The following is a 23,227-nucleotide window of genomic DNA, read 5'->3' as shown; positions in this document are numbered from 1 at the left end:
CCATACTTAGTGTACGTTCGAACGAAATAAGTGTTTTTTTTTGTGGTTACGTTTTCTTAGTTGTGGGCGCTCCATTTCCTTTATTTGTAAATGTGAAAGAAAATTAAATAGGGCTGGAAATGTACAGAGCATAAGCAACTGAATTGAGTGGGATACCATTTATCTCTTTTCGCCCTCACAACGCATTGTTCCGTTAATTCCTTGTTCCTTAAACGAAATCTGAAACAAAATTCGACAAATAATTACCGTGGCTATCCGTACTTTCGCTAAGTAAACAATAAAATGGATTTAATTACAAACAGAAATTACAAAAAGGAATCTCGGCTATAATTCAGTAATACTTACTTAAAGTACGATATATCCTTGGTTTTATTACTCCGATTAGAACAACCATGCGCTGAGCTTACGGCTGGCATTCTTGAAAGCGAGAATCTATGTTTTCACTTCTTAAAACTTAGGGAATTAAATTGGCATGCACGATCTCCCTGTCACCTCAACATATGCTCTCGCGCCAATTCGCTTTGTTTTGACAACCGTTAACATGGCTGCCCCTTATCAACTTGCTTCAAGCAGGGAGCGCTGATGATAGGCTTACAGCCCTTCTATGTTATTCTAGCTCGTTGGGGAGGTGAGACACATCAGCGCACACTCGCGCTGTCTTCGTGAGTTACTGTAAAAAAATCCCGCTAGATATTACAGTGCGCTCTTACGACGATTTTCGCGAGTTACTGTAAACAAATGACTATCAGATCCCGCTATCAACGCGCTCTCACGGCGATATCTTGAGTTACCGTACTCAAATGAATATCAGATCCCGCTAGAGACATAACAGGGCGCTCTTGTGGCGACTTCATGAGTTACTTTAAATAATTGACTATTAGATCCCGCTAGAGACATAACAGGGGGAATATCTAGTGCGCTTGCGCGCATTTACATCAGCATGCGGAGGAAAGAAGAAGAGATGAGGTACAATCTGACGACGAGTTTGCAAGTTACTGTAAAACGGATTACAAACGTACTCTATAAGGCACGGGAGAAAGTAGGATTGCAGGGGGCGCTATCTATCTAAAGAAATTACAAGCAGTTCTCTATCCTTGGGGTAGGTGTCGCATGCATGTATGCATGACGGATGGCATAGGCGATAATTTTAAACTTTTGTATGTGTTTAGAAGCAAGGGGATACTTTGCGGACGACATCGAAAAGAACAAGAGATGACTAAAGGAGGGTGGATAGGAGCGTGGTAAGAGACGAAAAACGGTTGTGATCAAAACAGAGCTGGAAGTTTTTCAGCCTAAATTTGTATAATAACAAAAACGCGACGAACTAGGAAAACATTTGTTAGGTATGAGGAGGCAAAGCGAATGTAATAGTAGAACATTTCATCATTCCAGAACTATAAGCGAAAAGAGGAGGAAGTTTCTGAGAAGAGGAAAAGATTGTCATACGTTACTAGGTTTATTAGGAGGAGCCCCTTCTCCTTATAGAATTAAGTCTATAAAGCCAAAGCGGAGGAGGAGGAAGTCTATGAGGAGGAGGAAAAGGTTGTTATACGCTACTAGGTTTATTAGGTGGAGGTCCTTCAACCTCTCGCAGCGACTTCGCGATCGTAGCCTAGTTAAGAAAGCAACTGAAAACGGCACATTTACAGGAGCATAACATGTACACAGATATTATGAACGCGTTTAATTATACACACACAACAATCACTTTTAGTATTTAATTACTTATCTCCAGTGAGGCAAGCAACGGGAAACTACATAACTCTTCCTGAGTGCACTTTTTAGATGGGTAAGAGCAAATTTGTTTCTATATTAAGAATAAAATCCACAAAGCAAACGCCGCACATTATATATTCTTGCTCGGTGAGGAAAGAAACGGGAAACTTCTAGCAAGGAACTGACGCTCTGCAGAAAAAGGTAACGGGAAACTACTTCGCACTTCATTTCTCTAGTTATTCATTATGCAGAGAAAGCTCTTACTAGCTAAACTGAGTAGCTGCCGTCGTTAGGATTCGAACATACTATCACTCGGATCCATGAGTACAGCAGCATCGGCAAGGTTAGCTAAGGGTGTTGAAATCAGTGCTTGAAATGTTTAAATTGATATTCGAAATATTCAGGTGACATATTTTCAGAAACTCTAGCAGCTGAGAGTGGTGGTGGTGATTATTTTTAAGAGGAAGTGAATCTAGGAAACCATCCTCTATATAATAATCAGAGAGTGGAGAATGGAAGGGATCCGACAATTCGAAGAATGAAGGTATCGGCTAGAGGAAGACAAAGGCCATGAAGGGCGTGAAAATGTAAGACTCCCCAGGCCTCGATTGGTCTAATACCGTCGGGGTCGGAAAAGAAAAAGAGCCTTCATAGCATTGGGTCAGATGTAGATATAATAAGGCTTATGCTGAAACTTTACTCTGGCAGGATTAGTGAAGCTGCTTGCATGCAGAAAAGGAGCACAATAAAGGAAATGGAAGTCCCATTAGAGAGTTTCGAGGCTTTAAGTAATAGCATAGGTGGTAATCGACCGCAAGCAGAACCATAGAGGCAGGTGGAAGCATATCAGACAATTATCAGCGGAGGGGGAATAATTTGGATCACAGAAGCGGAGGAATGGAAGAAATTGTAATAGTGACAGGGGTCATCAGAGCGAATAGGAGCAATCTAGAGATGGGAGGCGAGGAAATTTTTTAGGGCAAGGTAATTGGATGCGTGACAATTGTAATTATCAACGGAATACTGGACGGAATTATCAGAGAGAAAAAGAAAGTGCAAATGTGTATGTCAGTCAAGAGGCGGAACGGAGTCAGAGCAACTCAAACGCTCAGCGGACTGTTAAGAAAAGTCACGTAGACAGTCCGAAGGTCGATCCTTTCAGAAAAAGGGAAATAATATACTACTTCAGAATATCCTAAAATATCATTTGCAACCCCTACAACCCTAAAAATAACAACATGGCGTCACTAAGGAAGAGGGGAAAGCATACCAGAGAGATCTACCAGGTGATCTAGGCGTAGACAATATGGCGACGAAGGGATTACTGATGTTAGATTTTCTAACAGCGAGACCGATCTCGGGTTATTGAAGCTTGATCAGTATAATTTTACTTATTAAACCGTACCTTCATACACATTTTTGCCTCTCCCCATCTCTCTGTCCACAGGAATATGAGAATTATGTATCAATATTCGTAATTATTTTGAGGAGGAAATCAATAACGCAATAAGCATGTTTATTATTACAGTTTATCCGTAATCCCATTATGTGGAATAAGAGTGAAAATATTGTTTTTACTATTACATACAATACGAATTGAACGAAAGGACTTCCATTTATGAATATCCCAATGTTACAGTGTTTTATTTATACTGTAGAGATATCTCTGCGTACAACACACTGGGCCAGGGCTAAGAACGTCACCGGCACAGCCATTTGCCATGACTGCCATGTTTGCCGCAATCCTCCCTGCACTATGAAGATACCACTGAAATTTCCTGCCCCATTGCTAACTCGTAAGCCAGCTGATGTTTGTTCTAAGGGGTTCCAGGTTCGATTCCCGACCAGCTCTGGGAATTTAAGCTTAATTGGTTAATTCCTCTGGCTTGGGTGTGTGTGCCGTCTTCAACATTAGATATATCCTGTGTTGGGCCCCATCCTCACAAACGCTCAGGTCACGCATGAGCGTCGGGTCGAAAGACCTGTACCAGACCTCTCTGGAAGCTATACGCCAAAAAGGAGAAAACACGAGAATAACTCCTGAAAGGCTGAAATGTTGTCATTTCACATTAATGACATTAATGGGCAGTAAATTAATGAACCTGAAAATCCAGAGAGCATAATTTATGTTGTGTAGTTGTGTACAGAAAGAAGTGTTTTCCTTACAGGTCGAGAGAGCAAAATTGGCAAGCAGAGAGCGATAGCAGACGCCCCAATAAACTGAACAGGAAAGATGGCAGTACCGTCTTTAGATTAACAGATTATTCCCATTCTGAGACTCGCCAGCCTTAAACTTCCTAAGAAAACGGACGAACGATTTGAAGTATTGGATTATTACCTGTGATTTTGCAAGTTAATAAACCAGCTACAGGTAGGGAAGGTCTCAGCGATACATGATACAAACATTTCTTAATCAGGCCCAGATTTATTTATTATTCAAAGGATATCCTTCGGAAAGAGCGAGACTTTACCAAGTGTCTGGGCCACACATCAAAATCTTGTGAAGTAAACAAAGTTATTGTGTCACGCATTTGCAGTCAGGTAAAAAATCCGGTTCCAGGAAGCACATTGAACCTTCAACGATGGATTATCATGTTAAATGACATTAACAAGGACGTAGAGTTTGAGTACTGCGATGTAGGTGAATTAAAAATATTAAAAGAAATAAATGGCTACAAGTTTGAAACCAAAGAATCATACAAAAGCTTAAATTGACCTACAGCACGCAAAATGTATTGCGAAATTCGTGCACCAGGTACAAAAGGACTAACAATGGATGCAAAACCGAAATGGAGAGGAGATACCATTAAGTAGCTTCCGCGTTTTACGCCGAAAAAAGTAAGCTTGAAGTTCTACATGATACAATAAGCATAAGCGACGAAACCTCCTATTTACGCAGGGTCCGAATTATAGATACACTGAAATGAGACTTATCATGATATCGAAGGGAAAGCATGTTTCTGTCACAACAAGTGAAGTAAAGAATTACGTTGTGTTATTGGGACCTCAATCATAACTATGACTTGTATGACAATTTACAATTGAAATTTTATTAATTTTTACTAGTTTTGTGACTTTTGTTTGCATTAATAATTCAGTTGAAAGAAAGACTACTTTTATATGTTATACAGGTGATTCTAAACAACATCGATAACGCTTAGTATGTTTTGTGGGTCGGGACTCTGATCATACTTCAAGAGGAGACCTAAGTTCGGAAATGACTGATTTGTGTGTTGTTGGGCGTCGAAGTCCAATAGACCAACAAGAGCATGACACCGTGCATTAAATTACAAAAGGGGTTCGAACTGTCGACATCCAACTTGATTACCGAGCCTACCTTGGTTATGCAGAGATTTCGTTCATGGTCAAAGACGTTTTTGTTTAGGGTACTATCAAAGGTAAGGTGTTCGAGACTCCTGTATCATCAAAGGAGGTCCTTATCACACGAATTCTTACAGTTCTGAAATACGCTACTGAGCACACAAGAACACGTCTTTGACAATGTGCGCCAACCTCTGTAGGCTCTGTAATCAAGCACGAGGTCGACAATTCGAACCCCAATTGTAATGTAATACACAATATGAAGCTCTTGTTGAGCTGATGGAGGTTTTTGGTAAAATGTGGAATGCAACCCCATCACCATATCCGAAGCGTTATCGTACCCCGAAGCCTTTCAGCGTCCAAACCATGCATTTCCGAACATGGATCTCTGTTTGGAAAATTATCAGTTTGCGTCCCGAACAACATATCAAGATTTGCTAGTGTTGTTTTGGAGTCATCCTCTATAAGGCAAATGTTCTTAAATTATTTAGAAAAGGGAACCGTAGTAGTGACGGACAAAGACCCTTATCATTTTATCACTTAAGACAAAATTCCTAACACATCGAGTAGAATAGATGCCATTAATGACTGGCTGCAAAGAAGGTCATCGAATTTGCGCCAAATGAAGTGTTTTACCCTTCAAGAACCAGCTTGATCACCTCGCAAATGAAAGAGAGCAAGAAATTACACGCCTACCGAACTTATCACTGCCAATACCACCCCATTGAGCTTTTGTGGATCTAAGTTGAACTTAGGGTTGTTAACAGGAGTAACACTTTCAGAATGAACGACATATAACGACTCGTTGACGAAGAAATTGATAACGAGACAGAAACTGGAAGTGCAACATGGTGAAATGGTACAACAGGAGGACTAGAGCAAGAAATTGGTCAAGATGAAATTATATAACCTGTTATAAACTTATAAGGCCAGAACAACAGGACTATGAAGAATTCCATAGTGATGAAAACAATCTACGCGATATAGTGTGTGTATGTGTGTGTGTTGATTAAGTGGAGCGAGCTGGCAACCCTGCCACTCCTCAAGGGGAACACTGTAGACTCATGTACTTCCACATCCACATGTCCGTTATGATAATATAAAGTTGTAGAATCCCTTTGTCTTATGTGAAGTTGAAACTAAGTTATTTTATTCCTGTTGACGTGATGACTTCTTATAATTGGGACTACCGGTAGGGGTGCAGTAGTAGGAGTATGAAGCCTTCGTACGATAGGAAGTTACTGATGGATGTCGTTCATAGTATATAGTGATTCCGGGAGAGATGGCGCACCGGGTGAGATGGCGCAGGGTAGGCCAGTGCGGCAATCGCCCGCTAGATCGCTCGACCACTGCTTCTCGTGTGTACAGTGTGTTCGTTAGAACAAAAGCTATCTGTTGGATGTCACGTGGTGCGAGTGATTTCGCCTGAAATCCTGGATATTTATGGCAAGTACATCTTCTCTACCTTCAAAGTTTTGCTACGGCACGATATAAAAGCCCACTGACTGGGTTGTTCAAGTTAAATTAACTTTGCATTGGCACAGGCGGGTGACTAGGTTAGTCAACGACTATGCTGGTGTGATATACGCCATGTCGGGCCAACGCAGTTCTTGGGGCAGGGGTGCGCCATCTCTCCCCAAATGTCGGGAGAGTTGGCGCGATACATTTCCGGGAGAGATGGCGCGGTATTCTTTGAATTTCCATTTAGGTATAAAATATGTTTCCATCCTCCGATCAGTATGTTAATAAAATATAAAATATATTAGATAGCCTATATGCATTTCTTTAAAATTCTTTGTCAAATTATACTAATTATGGAGAAGAGGAAGCAGCTACAGCCTAATCGAAGTTTGTGGTACATGCCTTTAATGAAACTTTAAAGCGTAATATCTCCAACAAAAGAGAAATTTCAGTGAACGAAAAGAATAAATTGCAAAGAAAAATTGCAACCACTGCCACAACGGGAAAGAGCAGGAAAGGAGAAAAACCTCATTCCAATGACGCAGCCAAAATGATTCAAGGTGGGCAAAATAATGCAATATCCGATGATTGCAACAAGTGTGTGGAGTGCTGGGAGAACTATTATTTGACATCAAAGAAGGATGATTGGATTAAGTGCACCGTCTGCAGCAAGTGGCTGCATGAATTGTGTTCAGTGTATAAGAACTTGTGTAATGATTGTGGACGAGAGAGATTAAGCAAAAACATATCCTAAAAGGATTGAGGGATAAATCTTGAAGTTTAAATAATTAATGGATTTATTAATGACCAAGAAATAATAGACAAGTGAATGTAAATAAGGCAAATAAATGTATTAAACCTGTAATCATAGTTTACTTCTTAATTTCTTCCCTCCTTAGCATATAAAGTACATAACGCCATCTCACCCGGACACTACGGGAGAGATGGCGCAGGTGACACACTTTCAAATAAACGATCTCTTTCTGTAATCTACTTACATTCAGACCATTTCCTTCAAAAGGCAGTGAGGAGATATATAAGGAATGACGACTAGCGTAAAAATAAGCTAATCGAAATGTTGGCGAAGACTTGCTGCACGATCATTACAAAATGTGGGCCATCTCTCCCCATCTTATTCTATCCGTAACTATTCGACCAGATGTTCTGGAAGGCAGTGTTGTCACGCACGGAAGGGGTAATACCTGAAGTACAATAGCCTATTTCACGCGCGCAGTCAAATTCGAATAGGCGCTGTAATTACACGCGTAGTCCGACTTAGATGCAATGAAATACATTCGTTTACTAAATAAACTTGTCTTTTCGGACGAATAACGACATTTAATCAGAAGTTTCTATGTTAGTATTGTGAGTGTGTAATCACATTCTAATGGGCCAATTAGAGTAACATCACGTTACAATAGCCGGTTAACCAAGTCGAAATTGATGTAACGTGCTGAGTCCTATAGAGTGGATTAAGGAGCCCTCGAAATGTCCGCTGTGAGAACAGCTGAACGAAGGGAACGCCAGAAAGTAGAGCGCGCTGCCGGCCCTTCTACTGATCAAAATAGCATGAGAGAAACTCGCAACGAATCCAAAATGGTTCCACTCACTAATTTTGAGAGGCTAAGGAGGTACAGGGAACATCCGAAAGTGGAGCTGCTGCCGTTCAACCGACTACCTCTGTTAAGACCGATCGGCCCGAATCGACAATAGACAAGGATAACATTTTCTAGATAACTTGATGTTTAGTTCTTAACTTAAATTTCATACTTCCGTCCCGTATTGAATAGAACACTGATGCTAGCCATCTTGCCCAACTTGCCGACTTTGTCGGAAGTATAACTTAATTTGTAATAATTGTGTTTAATTTAACTTATATTTTGTCTTAAACAAAAATAACCGTATAATAAACGTGTATTTGAGAAGCTAGCAGTTATCACGCCAAAGAGCCCGCGTCCGTGTCAGCGATACAGCCCACCAACTTTTCTCCTTTAACTGACCGTATTGCCACTGGCTGCAATTATTTATGGAATATAAAGACGAAATCAAGAATGCCAACATTGAAAGTAATAATATCACGTTTTCAAGGTCCGTTGAACTTTCCTTGATGCCGAAGTTAAGGAATTTAATTCCAAATAACGAAAAGCTCTTATACGTGCTGATTATTCTACGGACCCGAGTTGTACGCAACTAATTGTAAGAACTCTTAAATTCTAGCAGACTTCCGGGATAAGATCCCGTAACGTTGGACACGGCGGAGAATATCCATGAAGCACAATTTAGGTCATAATTGAAAATAACACATGCAAAGTTATGTTCCTTTCAGGAAATAACGAAGTTCTAAGTCATTTTTAGTTTACATCCTTATGCCATGGAGCATGCAAGTAAGGAGCTAGATGTATTTGCATGCTCTAGTTAACTAACAGGAGTAACTGTAGTCTTCCTATGAACGAGCTGGGCACGCGCGATGGGTTGGATAGCTGTAAACTTATATTAGGCATATAATGGGTTCTTGCCTAGCTATTGGCAGCTCTGAAGATACTTCCCCGTGGGTTCTCCGTTTTCACACCAGATAGATGCTGGGGATATCTATTAATTAAACCACGGTCACTTCCTTAGCCCCGCGACGTTAAACGGATAAAATGCAACAACAACAAGAACAACCTCTTTTTGTTTCTCATGCTCCTTAGCTCTCTCTCAGGAATAGACTCCGGTGTGATTTGTTTTGTCAAGTTAATGAGGGAATTTTGAGCATGCCGCATTAACACACACATACACACACCAATACAGACGCCACCACCAGCCTGCCTAATGCACTACTGAAGCCTGAAGTCCATGGGGATACATAGGAACATACGAACTATGCTAGACATGGAACCTACTGTCTGCCTAAAACAGTTGGTACCGCAACTCATCTGACGGCTCAACATGATGGTAACTCTCCAATGTCTAGTTGGGAATGTATGACCTCACAAAGTAATGTGTCTGGTGGCATGGTGTTTGTGGGTGCATAGCATATTTACTTTGATATAACATGGAAACCGATGAATTCCGCGCTGGCCTGCTGGACATTCGTCTCGTATCTGATATATTGTTCTGTGTGGGCGTGATTTCTGTCGGTGTCACTTGCATGTCACGAAAGGCAATTCCAACAGACGTCACAGGTCACAATATTTAATAACCAGTAGTCGACCGCTACGTTGGTCGTAGTGTGTGGCAATACCTTCCAGAAGGCAATTACAATGCACATGTGACACCGGTGAACGAGAAATGTTGAATATCCACCGATGAACGAGAAGAGTTGAATGTCCACACAACTTCGAAAATGGAATGTTCCATCCATCTAGCACCCGTCCTTACTCATACACTCTACATCACTTCATAGTAAGCAGACTGACTAGTGATCAACTTAGTTCTCGAGATAAATCTTATAACATATACAGGTCCGAGTACTTCTGAGCCATTGGAGCATGGTGTTGCCACTTAACAACATACATTCTGCTATGCGTTTCTTCCTGACAAAGCCATTTCCTTCATGGTCCTTAGTTACTAGTTCTGAGGGCGATTCATCAACATATTTATCACCAACAGGAGATACGATAACTGGTAAAAGGAATGATATGCACATAAATTGGATATTGAAATTAGCTAGATCATAATTTTATCACCGTTAGAATACCTATACTTACCTGAACAACAAACATAATGAGTTTGGACCATGATTTTACGAGTTTACATGTTTTTTATGAAGGTAATGATGCCATACCTACGAGATGTTCAAACGGAATGCCAGTTCGTTTCAACAACTCTGTAACAAGTTTTGTCGTCGTGTTTGCATCCTCTATAACGAGCCAGTGAATATTTTGGACGTGCATTAGCGTTTGAGCCATGCGAGTGAGTTCGGGGATCTGTTCTGGTCGTCGATACGTTGGGGTAATTATATACAACGTAGGGGAAGGGTAGGTGGGCTTTGAGGGAATTGCTGGAGCGGACACTTCTCCACAACCCCCAATACCGAGTTCTCGTCCAAGTTGCATCACAAGCTCTTTGATCACTTTCTCGCCAACACTAGCAGTCACTGCACTGTCCACCTGAAGCCTTTCCACTGCAGAACGAAGCATTTCTTCAGATCCAACTGGTTCCACTATGTTAACTACGTTGTTGCTGGCACTCGCAGGGGCTACAAGCCATGATGACGTGAGGTGGTACTGGATTATCACAAGGCACACAGCGAGAAACATCACCATCCAAAACTTTCGGGACAGCTTCATTCTCTCCGAAGTCACCACAAACTGAAACACAGAACAGATCATGAACACTACTAGGCATCCATGCTATGTTTTACAATGTTTTAAATGCGGGAGCAACAGAAAATCTCATTTATATGTTATTACACAGAACAGCTTCTTTACCAGGAGCCCATCCCACGTTGTGGTCCCGCAAGCAAAATGTTCTTGATGCCATTGAAAATGACATAAGATATCTACTTTGCATGCTCAATCTCTTCTTCCTGGAATTTTACCAGTTTAGTAGGTTCCACACTAACATGAATTTGACCCAGTTTTACGACCGCGTACCCTTCCCAACGCCAACCTAGTGTTCACTATTGCGTGATTTTGTGATAGTTTGCAGTATGATATGTTGTACATGAGAAGTGAATTAAATATACGGGGCTGAAACCCCGGCCCCGCCAGGAATCTAACCTGGGGCTCTCTGAACTGAAGGCCAATTCGCTGAACCATTCAGCCAAATAGCTGGACCGCATGTGCAGTACTAACTGTTAACGGAATAACTTGGCCACTGGAAAACGATGGAAAGTTAATATCTGAGTGGTACGAAAAGCAACTGCTTCTGTATAGGTATAGGCGATATGCGTTATATTTCACAAACAGGTCATCGTCTGAGTTCACTTGTACAATGGGCAGCAAATGAAGGTAGTGTCCTCGAATTTAAACACAAAGGTTCACTCCATCGAAATCAAAAGCGAACTCCTTCCGGACGATCTTATCTGTAACACTCTTGAAAAACGCACATTGTAGCACTGCGCTACACAAATGTAATCGTGCTGGTTGGTTTACCGTGCCAAAATCATTTGCTTTTGATTTAAACACAGTGAATTTTATTTGAACATTGTAGTGACTCGTTCTTCATCCTTTGCTCAAGACTCAAGTTTAAAGAAACGGCTCTGATCATTCTTTGACCATTCACGATGGCCACTTCATGAAATATAACATATGCCTACCCAAAGTTAGATGTTTTTCGCACCACCAAAAAGACCAGAGATATACAGCCTAAATCTCATTGGAACTTGCTTTGTGCTCATGACGTCATGGTTGCTAACCTTACACCAGATGATTGCAGCATCACGTCCAAGCCTGTAGTGACAGATTTAGCAGAATCGGTCCACGACTTAACATCATGACGATAGAGTACTTGGTGACACGCCAAAGTGTCAGTAACATCAATGGCGATATCTATTGAACAGATATTCTTTCATTCATCTGGAGTCTCGTTTGCATGGTGATACTGATATAAGTGAGAAGAAGATAGCGAGGGTGAATGTTGTGTAGATGCACTGGAGGAAAGTCACTGGTGTGCTCTGTGACGTGCGGATGCCGATACGCCTGAAATTACAAAAATACTGCACACTAGTTCGCCCGGTAGTCGTGTATGGAACTGGGTGTTGGCCAGTAACCTAGACAGTACAGCACGTAATGGAGATGCTTATGTTATGGGTATCAATAGACATACCGGAGACTTATGCACCTTCTCCTTTACATCCTTACTAACACCCGTAATTACCCTCATAACCATATGAAGAGATTTGTAACCTTGATCACATTCCGAATGTTGTCATTAGATGGAAAATTGGCATCGTCCCAATTAATGAGGAAATGCGGGAGAAACGTCTTCAATGGTATGGCCATGTCCTGCGTGTTGCACCGAATACCATAACTAATAATGCTTATCATCTAGATGTTGACGGACTTCGTCCGAGATGCAGACACAAACCGTGATGGCTGGATACCCTTAACGCTGACATGAATCTTCTGCATTTGAAATCAGAACACGCATTTGATCCAAGATCCTAAACGGGGACCCTGCACCAGCGGGACAGACGGACGGATGAAGAAGAGGAATGTACATGTTAACAAGACCCAGCATTGCAGTTTCAGTGATATCAACAACACTGTGCTTTCCTTACCACGAGGTGGGGTGAGCTCCTCTTTAGTATACGGTACGTCAATAAAGAGGAATTGAAAAACGGGCTGAAGGAGCGGTAAGAGTAAAAACAAATCCTAAAAGTAAGTACTTTTAAATTATCATCCCCATTTGCTGGAATATAAGTCAAGTGAGCAGAGCTCAGGTCTGATAACTACAACAATAAAATATGTTAAATAACTGTGATGCTTTAAGTAGTGCAGTATTTTACAGTAGACATATATTATTTGATTGTATTATTTTTCCTTGGAATGTTAAAATACTTTTTGCTAACTTTTCCCTCTCTCGGTTCCTGATGTTCCAAAGATGCCCTCGGGGCTCACGGAAGCTTACGGGTCGAGATATGATACAATGTGAGTCACAGAGACCACCTTTGCAGTTGAGTTTAAATACCTTTGCCGACCCAGAGGCAGTAAAACGGACGTACCACGAAAGAATTTTAACCTCAGATTTACGAGATCTGCCCAACTAGAGGAAGTTAAAAGGAAAGAAAGGTCACACATGTGAAAAAATAATTAATACAGGGAAACCCCACCAAAATCCGCTTTAATTATGTATTTTTATAAAACCAGGAGATGGTTACATCCGTTGGATCGTATTGATGACAGTAGAGGACCAAAGTTTGCCGGTGATTGCCAGACCTCGTCCGCCAGTCGTTAGTGATGCTTGACTCATATAATCCATATCACAAAATTCTACGATCGGATCTCGAGCACGTACAGCTAAACCCCGTTATACGTAGATACGTTATCTGCGATATCGCACTACGCGACTAGCAGTTACCCGCGGCTTCGATCGCATGGATTTCATAGTTTGATAAAAGTAATCGTTTCTCGGTACTGTACAAAGACATTATCTGAAAAATCCATAAAGTATAAAAACTCACGAAAAATGTGTATTGCCTTTTGGGTCCAAAATGACTATGATACATATAACTATACAAGTGAGAAATAGTCTTTTCTCAAGTTGGAATAAAACCCACCAACACATGTTACTTTATCTTTAAAGGCGATTCCAAATACCTATTTCCACGTTTGTAACATCTTCAGTTTTTGAGATATAAGTATCCCCAAGAAAAGAATTCAACCCATTTATTATTCCTTCCCCCACCTCCACCTACGTGGATTTTCCGAAAACAAAATAAATACATGCTTCCTTATTTTTAAAGGAGATTCCGAATACCAATTTTCATGTCTGTAACATTTTCAGATTTTGAGATATAAGCATCCTCATAAAAAGATATTCAACTCTTTTTCCACTTCTTTTCACCCCCGTTAAGTGCCTTTTCCGAAAACAGAAAACAGTGTTCCTGTAGTTTTAAAGGACTTTCCAAATACCAAGTATCATATCTGTAACATGTTAAATTTTTGGAATATACTGTAGATATATCGGTACTCCTTTTAAAAATTTACCCGCTTTTTTAATTCTTTTCAGCCCTTTAAGTGGATTTAATGAAAATAAATAATATGTGTTACTTCATTTTTAAAAGAGATTCAAAATACAAACTTTCAGGTCTGTTACATCTTCAGTTTTTTAGACAGGAGTATCCTCATAAAAATAATTCAACTTCTTCACTTCTTTCCACCCCCTCCCCCCTTAAGTGAACATTCCGTAAACAAGAAAATAAGTGTTTGTTTATTTTTCTAACCCTCAAACACACGCGTATGGGGTAAAATCCACCCCAGGTCATTTTATTTCCTAGTGATATGTACAAATAACTCTCCTGTGCTCTCCCCGCTCTTATATCTTTCTGGCTGGATCCCCGTAGACAGTGTCATTCTTATATAATCTATCTTAAAATATCCAAATAATACAGTAATTCATATTTTTCAATACAATTATATGTGGGGTGGAAAGCACTCCCACGCGTGTGTCTGCGTCCTAAAATTTGGCGCGTGTGCTTGAGGGTTAAGGACACTCAAAACGCCAACTTTCACGTCTGTAACATTTTCAGTTTTTGAGATATAAGTATCCTTCTAAGCATAATTCAACTCCTTCTTTACTTATTTTCATCCATCCCGCCCCCAAGTCGATTTTCCGAAAACGAAACAAAATACGTGTTTTTTTATTTTTAAAGGAGATTCCAAATACCAATTTACACGTCTGTAACATTTTTAGAATTTACGGATGTAAGTATCCTCACACAAACATTTCAACTAATTTTTCAATTCTTTCACCCTCCTTAATTGGATTTTTTGAAAACAAAAGTAAACGCGTTTCTTTATTCTTAAAGGAGATTCCAAACACAAATGTTTACATCTGTAACATCTTTAATTTTTATGATATAAGTATCCTGTACAAAGAATCAACTAATTTTTCAATTCATTCACCCTCCCTTTAAGTGGATTTTTAGGAAACAAAAGAATACGTGGTCCGTTACTTTAAAATAACGTTCGAAATAAAATGTTCATGTCTGTAACATCTTCAATTTTTGAGTTATAAGTATCCTCATAAAAAGAACCTCCTTTCCCATCACACTGATTCTCCTACCCCCCACCCCAACTGCAAATGCGTGTTTCTTTATTTATAAAGGAGATACCAGATACCAGATACCAGTTTTCACGTCTGCAACGTTCAGTTTTTGAGGTATAAGTATCCTCATAAAAAGAATTTAAGTTTCCGCTTCCTTTCACCCTCCCTCTTTACGTGAATTTCCCGATAACAAAAGAAACGTGTTTCTTTATTTATAAAGGAGCTTCCAAATATCAATTATCACGACTGTGACATCTTCAGTTTGTGAGATATATGTGTCCTCATAGAAGGAATTCAACTTCTTTTCATTCCCCGTCCCCAAACTTGATTTTCCCCAAAAATGCGTGTTTATTTTTATAGGAGATTCGAAATACCAATTTTCACGTCTGTAACAACTTTAGTTTTTATTAGATATTGGTATCCTGATACAAATAATTCAATTATATTTTTAAAATTATTTCACCTCCTTTGATTAGATTTTCCGAAATCAAAGGAATACGTGCTTCTTTACTTTTAAAGGAGATTCCAAATACCAATTTTCACGTTTGTAACATCTTCAGTTTTTGAGATATCAGTATTATAATAAAAATAATTCTACCCTCTTTTCAGTCCTTCATATCACCAGCGCAAGTGTTTTTCCGAAAACAAAACAATACGTACTTCTTTATTTAAAAAAGCGATTAAAATACCAATTTTCACTTCTGTAACATGTTAAGTTTTAAAATATACTGTAGATATACTCAGTTTAAAAATTCACCCCCTTTTTAGTTCCCCGTAAGTGGATTTCCCGAAAACAAAGTATCTATGCTTGTTTACTTTCACAGGAGATTTCAAATACCAATTTTTTCGTCTGTAACATTTTACATTTCTGAGATATACTGTAGATATTGTTTTCTAAAAATTCATCCCCTTTTGTCACTCTTGTTCACCCCCATTAATTGGATTTTCCAAAAACAAAAACATATTATTTATTTTTAAAGGAGATTCCAGATTCCGATCTTCATGTCTGTAACATCTTCAGTTTTTGAGATGCAAGTGTCCTTATACAAAGTTATTCAACCCCTTTTTCACCTTTTTTCACCCCTCTTAACAGGATTTTCCCGAAATAAAAATACGTGTTTAATCTTAAAGGAGATTACAAATACCAATTCTTAGGTCCGTAAACCTTTAAGTTTTTGAGATATACTCATTTAAACAATTCACCTCCCCCCCCCCCATTTACACCACTTTTCGACGGAATATCCCAAAAATCTCCCTTAGTGAGTACCTATACACTAATATACTGAACCTATATCTACCCTGCCAAATACTGCAACTAGAAAATTGCAACTAAAAGATGCGACGAGTGCAACCATAGTACTTTATTGCAAGCTTATCTCACATTCCGTGGCATGAGAACTCACCGAGGGAGCGAGCCACCCATTCGAGCGAGCTCGGAACACTCAGATTGACTTCGGGTAGTTAATAATTAACTTCCACATAATAAACCTTCATTGCGAGAGATCCGGCAATATCATTAAACAAGAAATAAATAATTAAGGATTTTAAGAAATATTTAATGAAGCTAAAATCCACAGGGTGGAAATGTATGTAATTAGGTCTGGAGAAAACTTGGTATCTGTACTGGCGGATTAGAAACACGTGCCAAGGCCACGCAATCCAAATGCACGCGAAATCATCTACGCGAAATTAATTAATTACGCCCGTTACAGGCACGGGGAAAATCAGCAAACAACACCATCAAGCCTTGGAAATAAGGTGGAATTTTTGGGGTGAGTCTCAAAGAAATCGGTCCAGTGGTTATGAAATTGTATGATTACACCACAATACATCACGACCGGGAAAGCGTCCCTAGAAAAGCTATAAGTATCCCCACTTATGGACAGCAGCACACTCACTTGGTCGTTGTTTGCGAGGGTGGACATGCGTTGCGTTAATATCAAGTAGAGGTCTTCAAATGTTTCTTCAAATAAACTTGTGACATTTATTGATTTATTTGGGTCGAGTTAAAATATTTAGTTGAATGAGTACAGAATCCCCGAACTTCTCAAATGAAAACCGCGAATTCAAAGATAGCTTTCGTGAATTACTGTGTGTCTTTGCTTTTATTTTCTATTTGCTTTTCGTCGCATCGACACAGATAGGTCTTATGGCGACGATGGGAGAGGAAAGGCCTACGAATTGGAAGGAAGTGGCCGTGGCCTTAATTAAGGTACAGCCCCAGCATTTGCCTGGTGTGAAATTGGGAAACCACGGAAAACCATCTTCAGGGCTGCCGACAGTGGGGCTCGAACCAACTATCTCCCTTTTACTGGATACTGGCCGCACTTAAGCGACTGCAGCTATCGAGCTCGGTGTGTGTCCTTGTATTCAGTGAAGGGAACCGTAGACTAGCCAAGAAAAGCTTCGAGTTTCATTACAGTAAACCACCTGGCATAACAAGGTGAGAGTGAGGGAAGCTCTCACGAAGAGTTGGGTCTTCGCCGATGAACGGGGTAGTTGTACAGATTGCGCGTGTCTGTAATAATTCATTGTTTACGTGTTTTGTACAAATTAAAGGGTAGAGTCTGTGTAATTATAAATAACACAATAAAAAGAGAAGAATATTCTCTTCAGCCATGAGTAGCTAATATCTGATACGAACTGTCTCGAATGTAGCCAGGATGGCCTCGGAAACTACGATGCAGTATAAGGTCTGTCTAATCTGAATTACATGTTTGGTAGTTAGAAATTGTACATGCTTGTCCCATTAAATTACTATGTGTCGTGTGTAAAAATTAAGTGTATTGCGATGTTGAGGCGAAGTGTCTATTATTAATGTCAGTGCGCGAAACTCAAAAATTCCGTTTACAGTTGTTTAAGAAAAATGTAATCGGTGAAGTTTAAATATTGTAATGTGAAAATCGGGCCGATGAAAGTTAAAATAATGATAACGTTGTGAGCGTGATAAAGTCAAATGTTAACTCATCCATAATAATGATAAATAATATTAATAATATTAATAATAATAATAATAATAATAATAATAATAATATTGACGTCGGGATAAGTTTGAGATGATAAATTGTGTGTTCAGTGGTAATGTCAAGCGAGATTTGCGATTTATACTGAAATCCAGTGAAGTCCGATAAAGTTAGTATTTATTTTGGAAAACTTAAATTTTGTGACACCGTGTATTTGTGATACATAACATAACGGAATGTTACTTTGCTCTTGAGGTCAGAAAGAAACGAAAATAAATTAATTGTGAGATTGTTATAAAGTTGTTGGTCATGGGAGTATGTCTCTTTGAAAAAGTTTCGAACAGGAAGAAATGGATTGTAATGGTCATGGATTATTATGAGAATAGTTAAGAAGATGTTAAAGGCGGAGTAAGCCTGTATTTTATGAGTGATGTATAATGAACAGGAGACTGAGGATATGAAGCCGTGTTTTACGACGGAGAGGAATTTGTGTGACAGGGTGTATGTGAAGAGATAATATTTCTGAGACAGGCTGTGTAAGATAACGATGTCCTGTAAGCAATCCAGAACAGTTAATTAATTTAATGGTGGTGAAAGCCAAGTTAGCGCGTAGTAACGCTTATTTGAATTACAAGTGACTTTCTCCCATGGTTACTAATTTTTAATGATACCGTAGGTTTTGACAATTAAGTCCAAGTGACAATATTCTATGTAGTACCAGCAAAGAGCATTTTTGTGATAGTCAATCTCACGAGCAAAGTACATTCTGATAAACGGTAAAGGCAATACTTGATTATTGTAAATTGAATTCTAATCTGTATTTTCACGAGACGTAATTACAGCTGACTAGAAACACTGCGGGAGTGAAAAATGAATGTTATTAGAATGAGAGTTTTACTTGAGTAGATTGTTGGAAAGTTACTTCACTGGTTAGTTCACGGCAATACATGTTTCGATCATTGAGACGATAGGCCATTTGGAGCCTCATACTTGAGTTATGCTGTGGATCTCGTGATGGTATTGATTCCTGTTTTCCGTCATATTACGGAAAATCAAACGAGAGTTAAATTTATGTTTATTTAATGAGCTTCACTGCATGTGTTGAGATTGTATTGAGGAATGGATTAAACTATTCGGACATGTTTAATTTCGATTTCACGCTTTATTGTAAGAAATGGACATAGATATATTTCCAGTTTCAAGTTCATTCTGTGGCGAATTTCATTTCATTGTGTTAGAGTTTCATCAAGGATTAGATTTAAATATCCGGGATTGTGTTTGAAGTTTCGATTTCACCTGATAGTGTAAATGATATGTAGATATCCTAATGTAGGCTCAATGATAGATTTCGGATTCTGCGTTTATTATATAAACATACGGACGAGTAGACACTATGTAGGCTAAACGACAGGATTAGGGCGTCGTCTGTATATAATCAAGTAATAGGTTAGTCATTTTTGCGAATCGACTTGAACGATGTTAGTGTCTGCAGCAGTGAATACGAATCTGAAGAGTGTTAACAGGTATTATCCAGGCCATGTTTCGGCATAATTCTTACGAGCCAGAAGGTGCTCCCATAATAGCGTTGCATTAGTATTGGCATGAATGTGAGGGATGTCCCACATGGAAACCTAGCTAACAGAGACTGACCATTACTGCTTAGCCGCTCGTGTTCAAGTTCGACGAACTTTCGTTTTTCTATCCACTTTTTCTTTACTTTTAGATTTATTTGTTCGGATGTCCGATATATAATGATAGTGGCGTGTGTTGACAGTTGATTTATGTAGGAGTTACGCTACGAATGCGGTTTCGATTCGTCAGCTCTTAATATATTTTAATTTCAATGTTTCTCATTATTCACATTATTTTTGTGAGACGTTGATCTACCGATCATTGGTAGTATAGTTCAATGGGACAAGTGTAGGTACACAGATTTGTAATGGTAGTCGTAGTTCTAGAACGTTGGAAAGATTTCCTTTACTTTGTTTGGATGTGGACTTGTATATTAATAAATTTTAAAGACATAAGTATTTATGACCTGAAAGTCGGTTTAGTAAGAACATTTTCAAGTGACTTGCCGGCCCCTTCGTGTAGGGGTAGCGTGCCTGCCTCTCATCCGGAGGACCCGGTATCGATTCCCGGCCAGGACAGGGATTTTTACCTGGACCTGAGGGCTGGTTCGAGGTCCACTCAGCTTACGTGATTAGAATTGAGGAGCTATCTGACGGTGAGATAGCGGCCCCGGTCTAGAAAGCCAAGAATAACGGCCGAGAGGATTTGTCGTATTGACCACACGACACGTCGTACTCTGTAGGCCTTCGGGCTGAGTAGCGGTCGCTTGGTAGGCCAAGGCCCTTCAAGGGCTGTAGTGCCATGGGGTTTGGTTTGGTTTATTTTCAAGTGACTTATCACTTTTCTTTAACTTAAGTGTTTGGCATTTCTTCTAAATGCATAATGAGTTAACGTTTCCTGCATTTCGCAGTTTCGTTCCTTCAGAACGACGTACGATCCCCTCGGTTCAAGTTGTTGTTGGTTCCTTCTGAACATCCGTTTGGGGTCATGCAAGGTTCAGCATCGGGATTATTCTGTAAATTAAGGGTGTCATGAAATGACAATATATGGTGGAATTTTAAATTTGATCGTGATCATTGCTGTTAACTTGTAACGAACACCATGTTTTTAGTAATGTTTCGCAACCTATCCAAAGCAACTGATAGTCGATTGGGTTCGATTAAGAGTAAATGTAAATATGGAATTTTCCTTGTTGAAGGTCAGTTTTTCCACGGATCGTGTAGATTAACTCTCCGTTATCGTTTGGATTAATGGTACCCGATTATCAGGTTTTATTATTGTTTTTTCTTTTTTTTTCTGTCCACGAATTTTACACGACATTTTCATTCTTTTAAATAATGTTGAACAATAATATTAACAGGATAACACTCAAGTTATGTATTGTGACTGCGTTAAAACGTTGTAAAATTATTAAGTGATATTTTCTAACCAATTTAATAAATGTGTTCATCGAGATTGAATTTGAATAAATATTTTAGTAAGCACATTTTTTGCTCCTCATTTAAAGTATCTTTTGGTCAATATAGTGATAGAAAAAAACCCGCTACGACACCAAGATCTAAGTGTTCGATATTGCTCTATTGAAGCAGCTGAGGCATACGACCAACGATGGAACGGTAAGTTCAAGGGTTCAGAAATCAGTGTCGCATTCAACGTGGGGCTTAAGTCACGATAACGATGAGGATAATTTTGACAAGTTGTTCGCCAGTATGAAGTGGCGCACCAACTTGGGCCTCGACGTCGCGTTAACGATGAGGAAGCTTATGACACGATAACGATTACAGAACACATATCATGAAAAAAATAAACGATACGTAATACGAAATAATGTTGGGGCCTAAGCCACATTATAGATAATACAATGCAGATGAAGACTAGTGCTGAGCCACAGTCAAACAAATTATGCCCAATGAGAGTGCTAAAAAGTATTACGTTTAACGAGGAGCATAACAACTTAGTAAATAGTAATAATAGTCACAATGCATTTAAGGAAGCCGATACATAAGGCTTTATTAAATTTTAATCCATCACAGTTATAAATTTTGCAAGTGATACTGTTGAATTACTGTACATTCAGGATTTATGCTTTAGCATGTTGATTAATTAATTAATTACATGGAAGCGAAACAATTTTTGGATATTTATCCGTATTACTTTATTATAACTTCAGAATTTCCTTTTATTAAATTATTTGTGATACAAGCCACATACATTAAATTTAAAGAAGGCAAGTGTTGCAAAGTTGTGAGTTTCAATTTATTAATATTTTAATAGCGTTTGTATGTGAAAACGCATTAGTGAAAGCTTTCCATAGTGGTATGGGGTATCTTGGCTGCATTGAACAGCTAGCGTACTCTTTTTCGTATTGTCGTATTTGTGATGGAAGTTCAGGTGACGGTGGGTCTGCTGAAGCAGAGAGTTTGAGTGAAGATCTGAAAGTTCAGGTGATAGAAAGTGTGAATAGTAATATGGAAAATACGAAAGCTCAGAGCGAGTGTTTGGCGGATAAGTTATAGGCTAGGATTCAGGACACTAGTGACGATTTAAAGAGTAGGACTGATGATACCCAAACTAGTTGTAAAGAGTCTAGTGGAGATTTAAAGGTTGGATTAAAGGACACGGTTAATCAACTGGTGAAAGTTGAGATTAAGATTCAAGGGACACAGGCCAGTTGTCTAGAAGTCAAAGAGGAATTTAAGGGTGAGATAGGTAAACTAAATCGACGTTTTGATGATAGCCAGGTTGAAATTAAGAGAGAAATAGACAAACAATTTGCAGAAGTTCAGGTAAATCTAAAAGATGATTGTGATAGAGAGTTTGCCAAAATCTATCTATATATATAAAGTAGCTTGTCCTGACTGACTGACTGACTGACTGACTGACTGACTGACTGATTCATCATCGCCGAGCCAAAACTACTGGACATAAAGAAATGAAATTTTGGGGATATTTTCATATTATAATGTAGGTGCTCGCTAAGAGAGGATTTTTGGATATTCCGTCGCTAAAGGGGTGAAAAGGGGGGTGAAAATTTAAACTGAGTGTGTCTATATCTCAAAACTTTAAAAGTTTACAGATGTGAAAATTGGTATTTAGAATCTTCTTTAAAAATAAGGAAACACGTATTTTTATGTTTTCAGACAATCCCAATAGGAGGGGTGAAAAAGGGTGAAAAATGGGTTGAATACCTTAATTGTGGATACACATATCTCAGAAACGAAAGATATTACTGAACTTATAATTAGCATATGGGATCTCCTTTAAAAATTAAGAAACACGTATTTTTTAGTTTTTGGAAAAGCCAATTAATGGCGGTTAAACAGGAGTGACAAATTGGGGTGAATTTTTTGAAAGACTATATCTACAGAATATCTTGGAAACGTAAAATGTTACAGACGTAAAGAGTGGGTGTAAATCTCCTGTAAATGTAAAGAAATATAGGTGATTTGTTTTTGGAAACTCCACTTGAGGGGAACTTAAAAGGGGTGAAATTTTAAAAT

The 23,227-nt window shown here is 39.1% G+C and overlaps 1 protein-coding gene across 6 annotated transcripts in view; it reads right to left on the bottom strand.

The window, feature by feature from the left end:
- Positions 1 to 23,227, bottom strand: part of GlcAT-P (Glucuronyltransferase P) — a 1,177,810-nt gene that overhangs the window by 144,737 nt on the left and 1,009,846 nt on the right. For all 6 annotated transcript variants that reach the window (XM_067140865.2, XM_067140864.2, XM_067140867.2 and 3 more), the window contains one exon: positions 10,265 to 10,790. In XM_067140865.2, coding sequence (XP_066996966.1) covers positions 10,265 to 10,769 — 505 coding nt within the window. In that variant the 5' untranslated portion in view covers positions 10,770 to 10,790. The remainder of the gene's footprint in view (positions 1 to 10,264; positions 10,791 to 23,227) is intronic.

Source organism: Anabrus simplex, chromosome 2 (assembly GCF_040414725.1).
Source record: "Anabrus simplex isolate iqAnaSimp1 chromosome 2, ASM4041472v1, whole genome shotgun sequence".
Lineage (NCBI taxonomy): Eukaryota > Metazoa > Arthropoda > Insecta > Orthoptera > Tettigoniidae > Anabrus > Anabrus simplex.
Note: the sequence above shows the minus strand (reverse complement) of the source record. Positions and strands in the feature narration are given on the sequence as shown.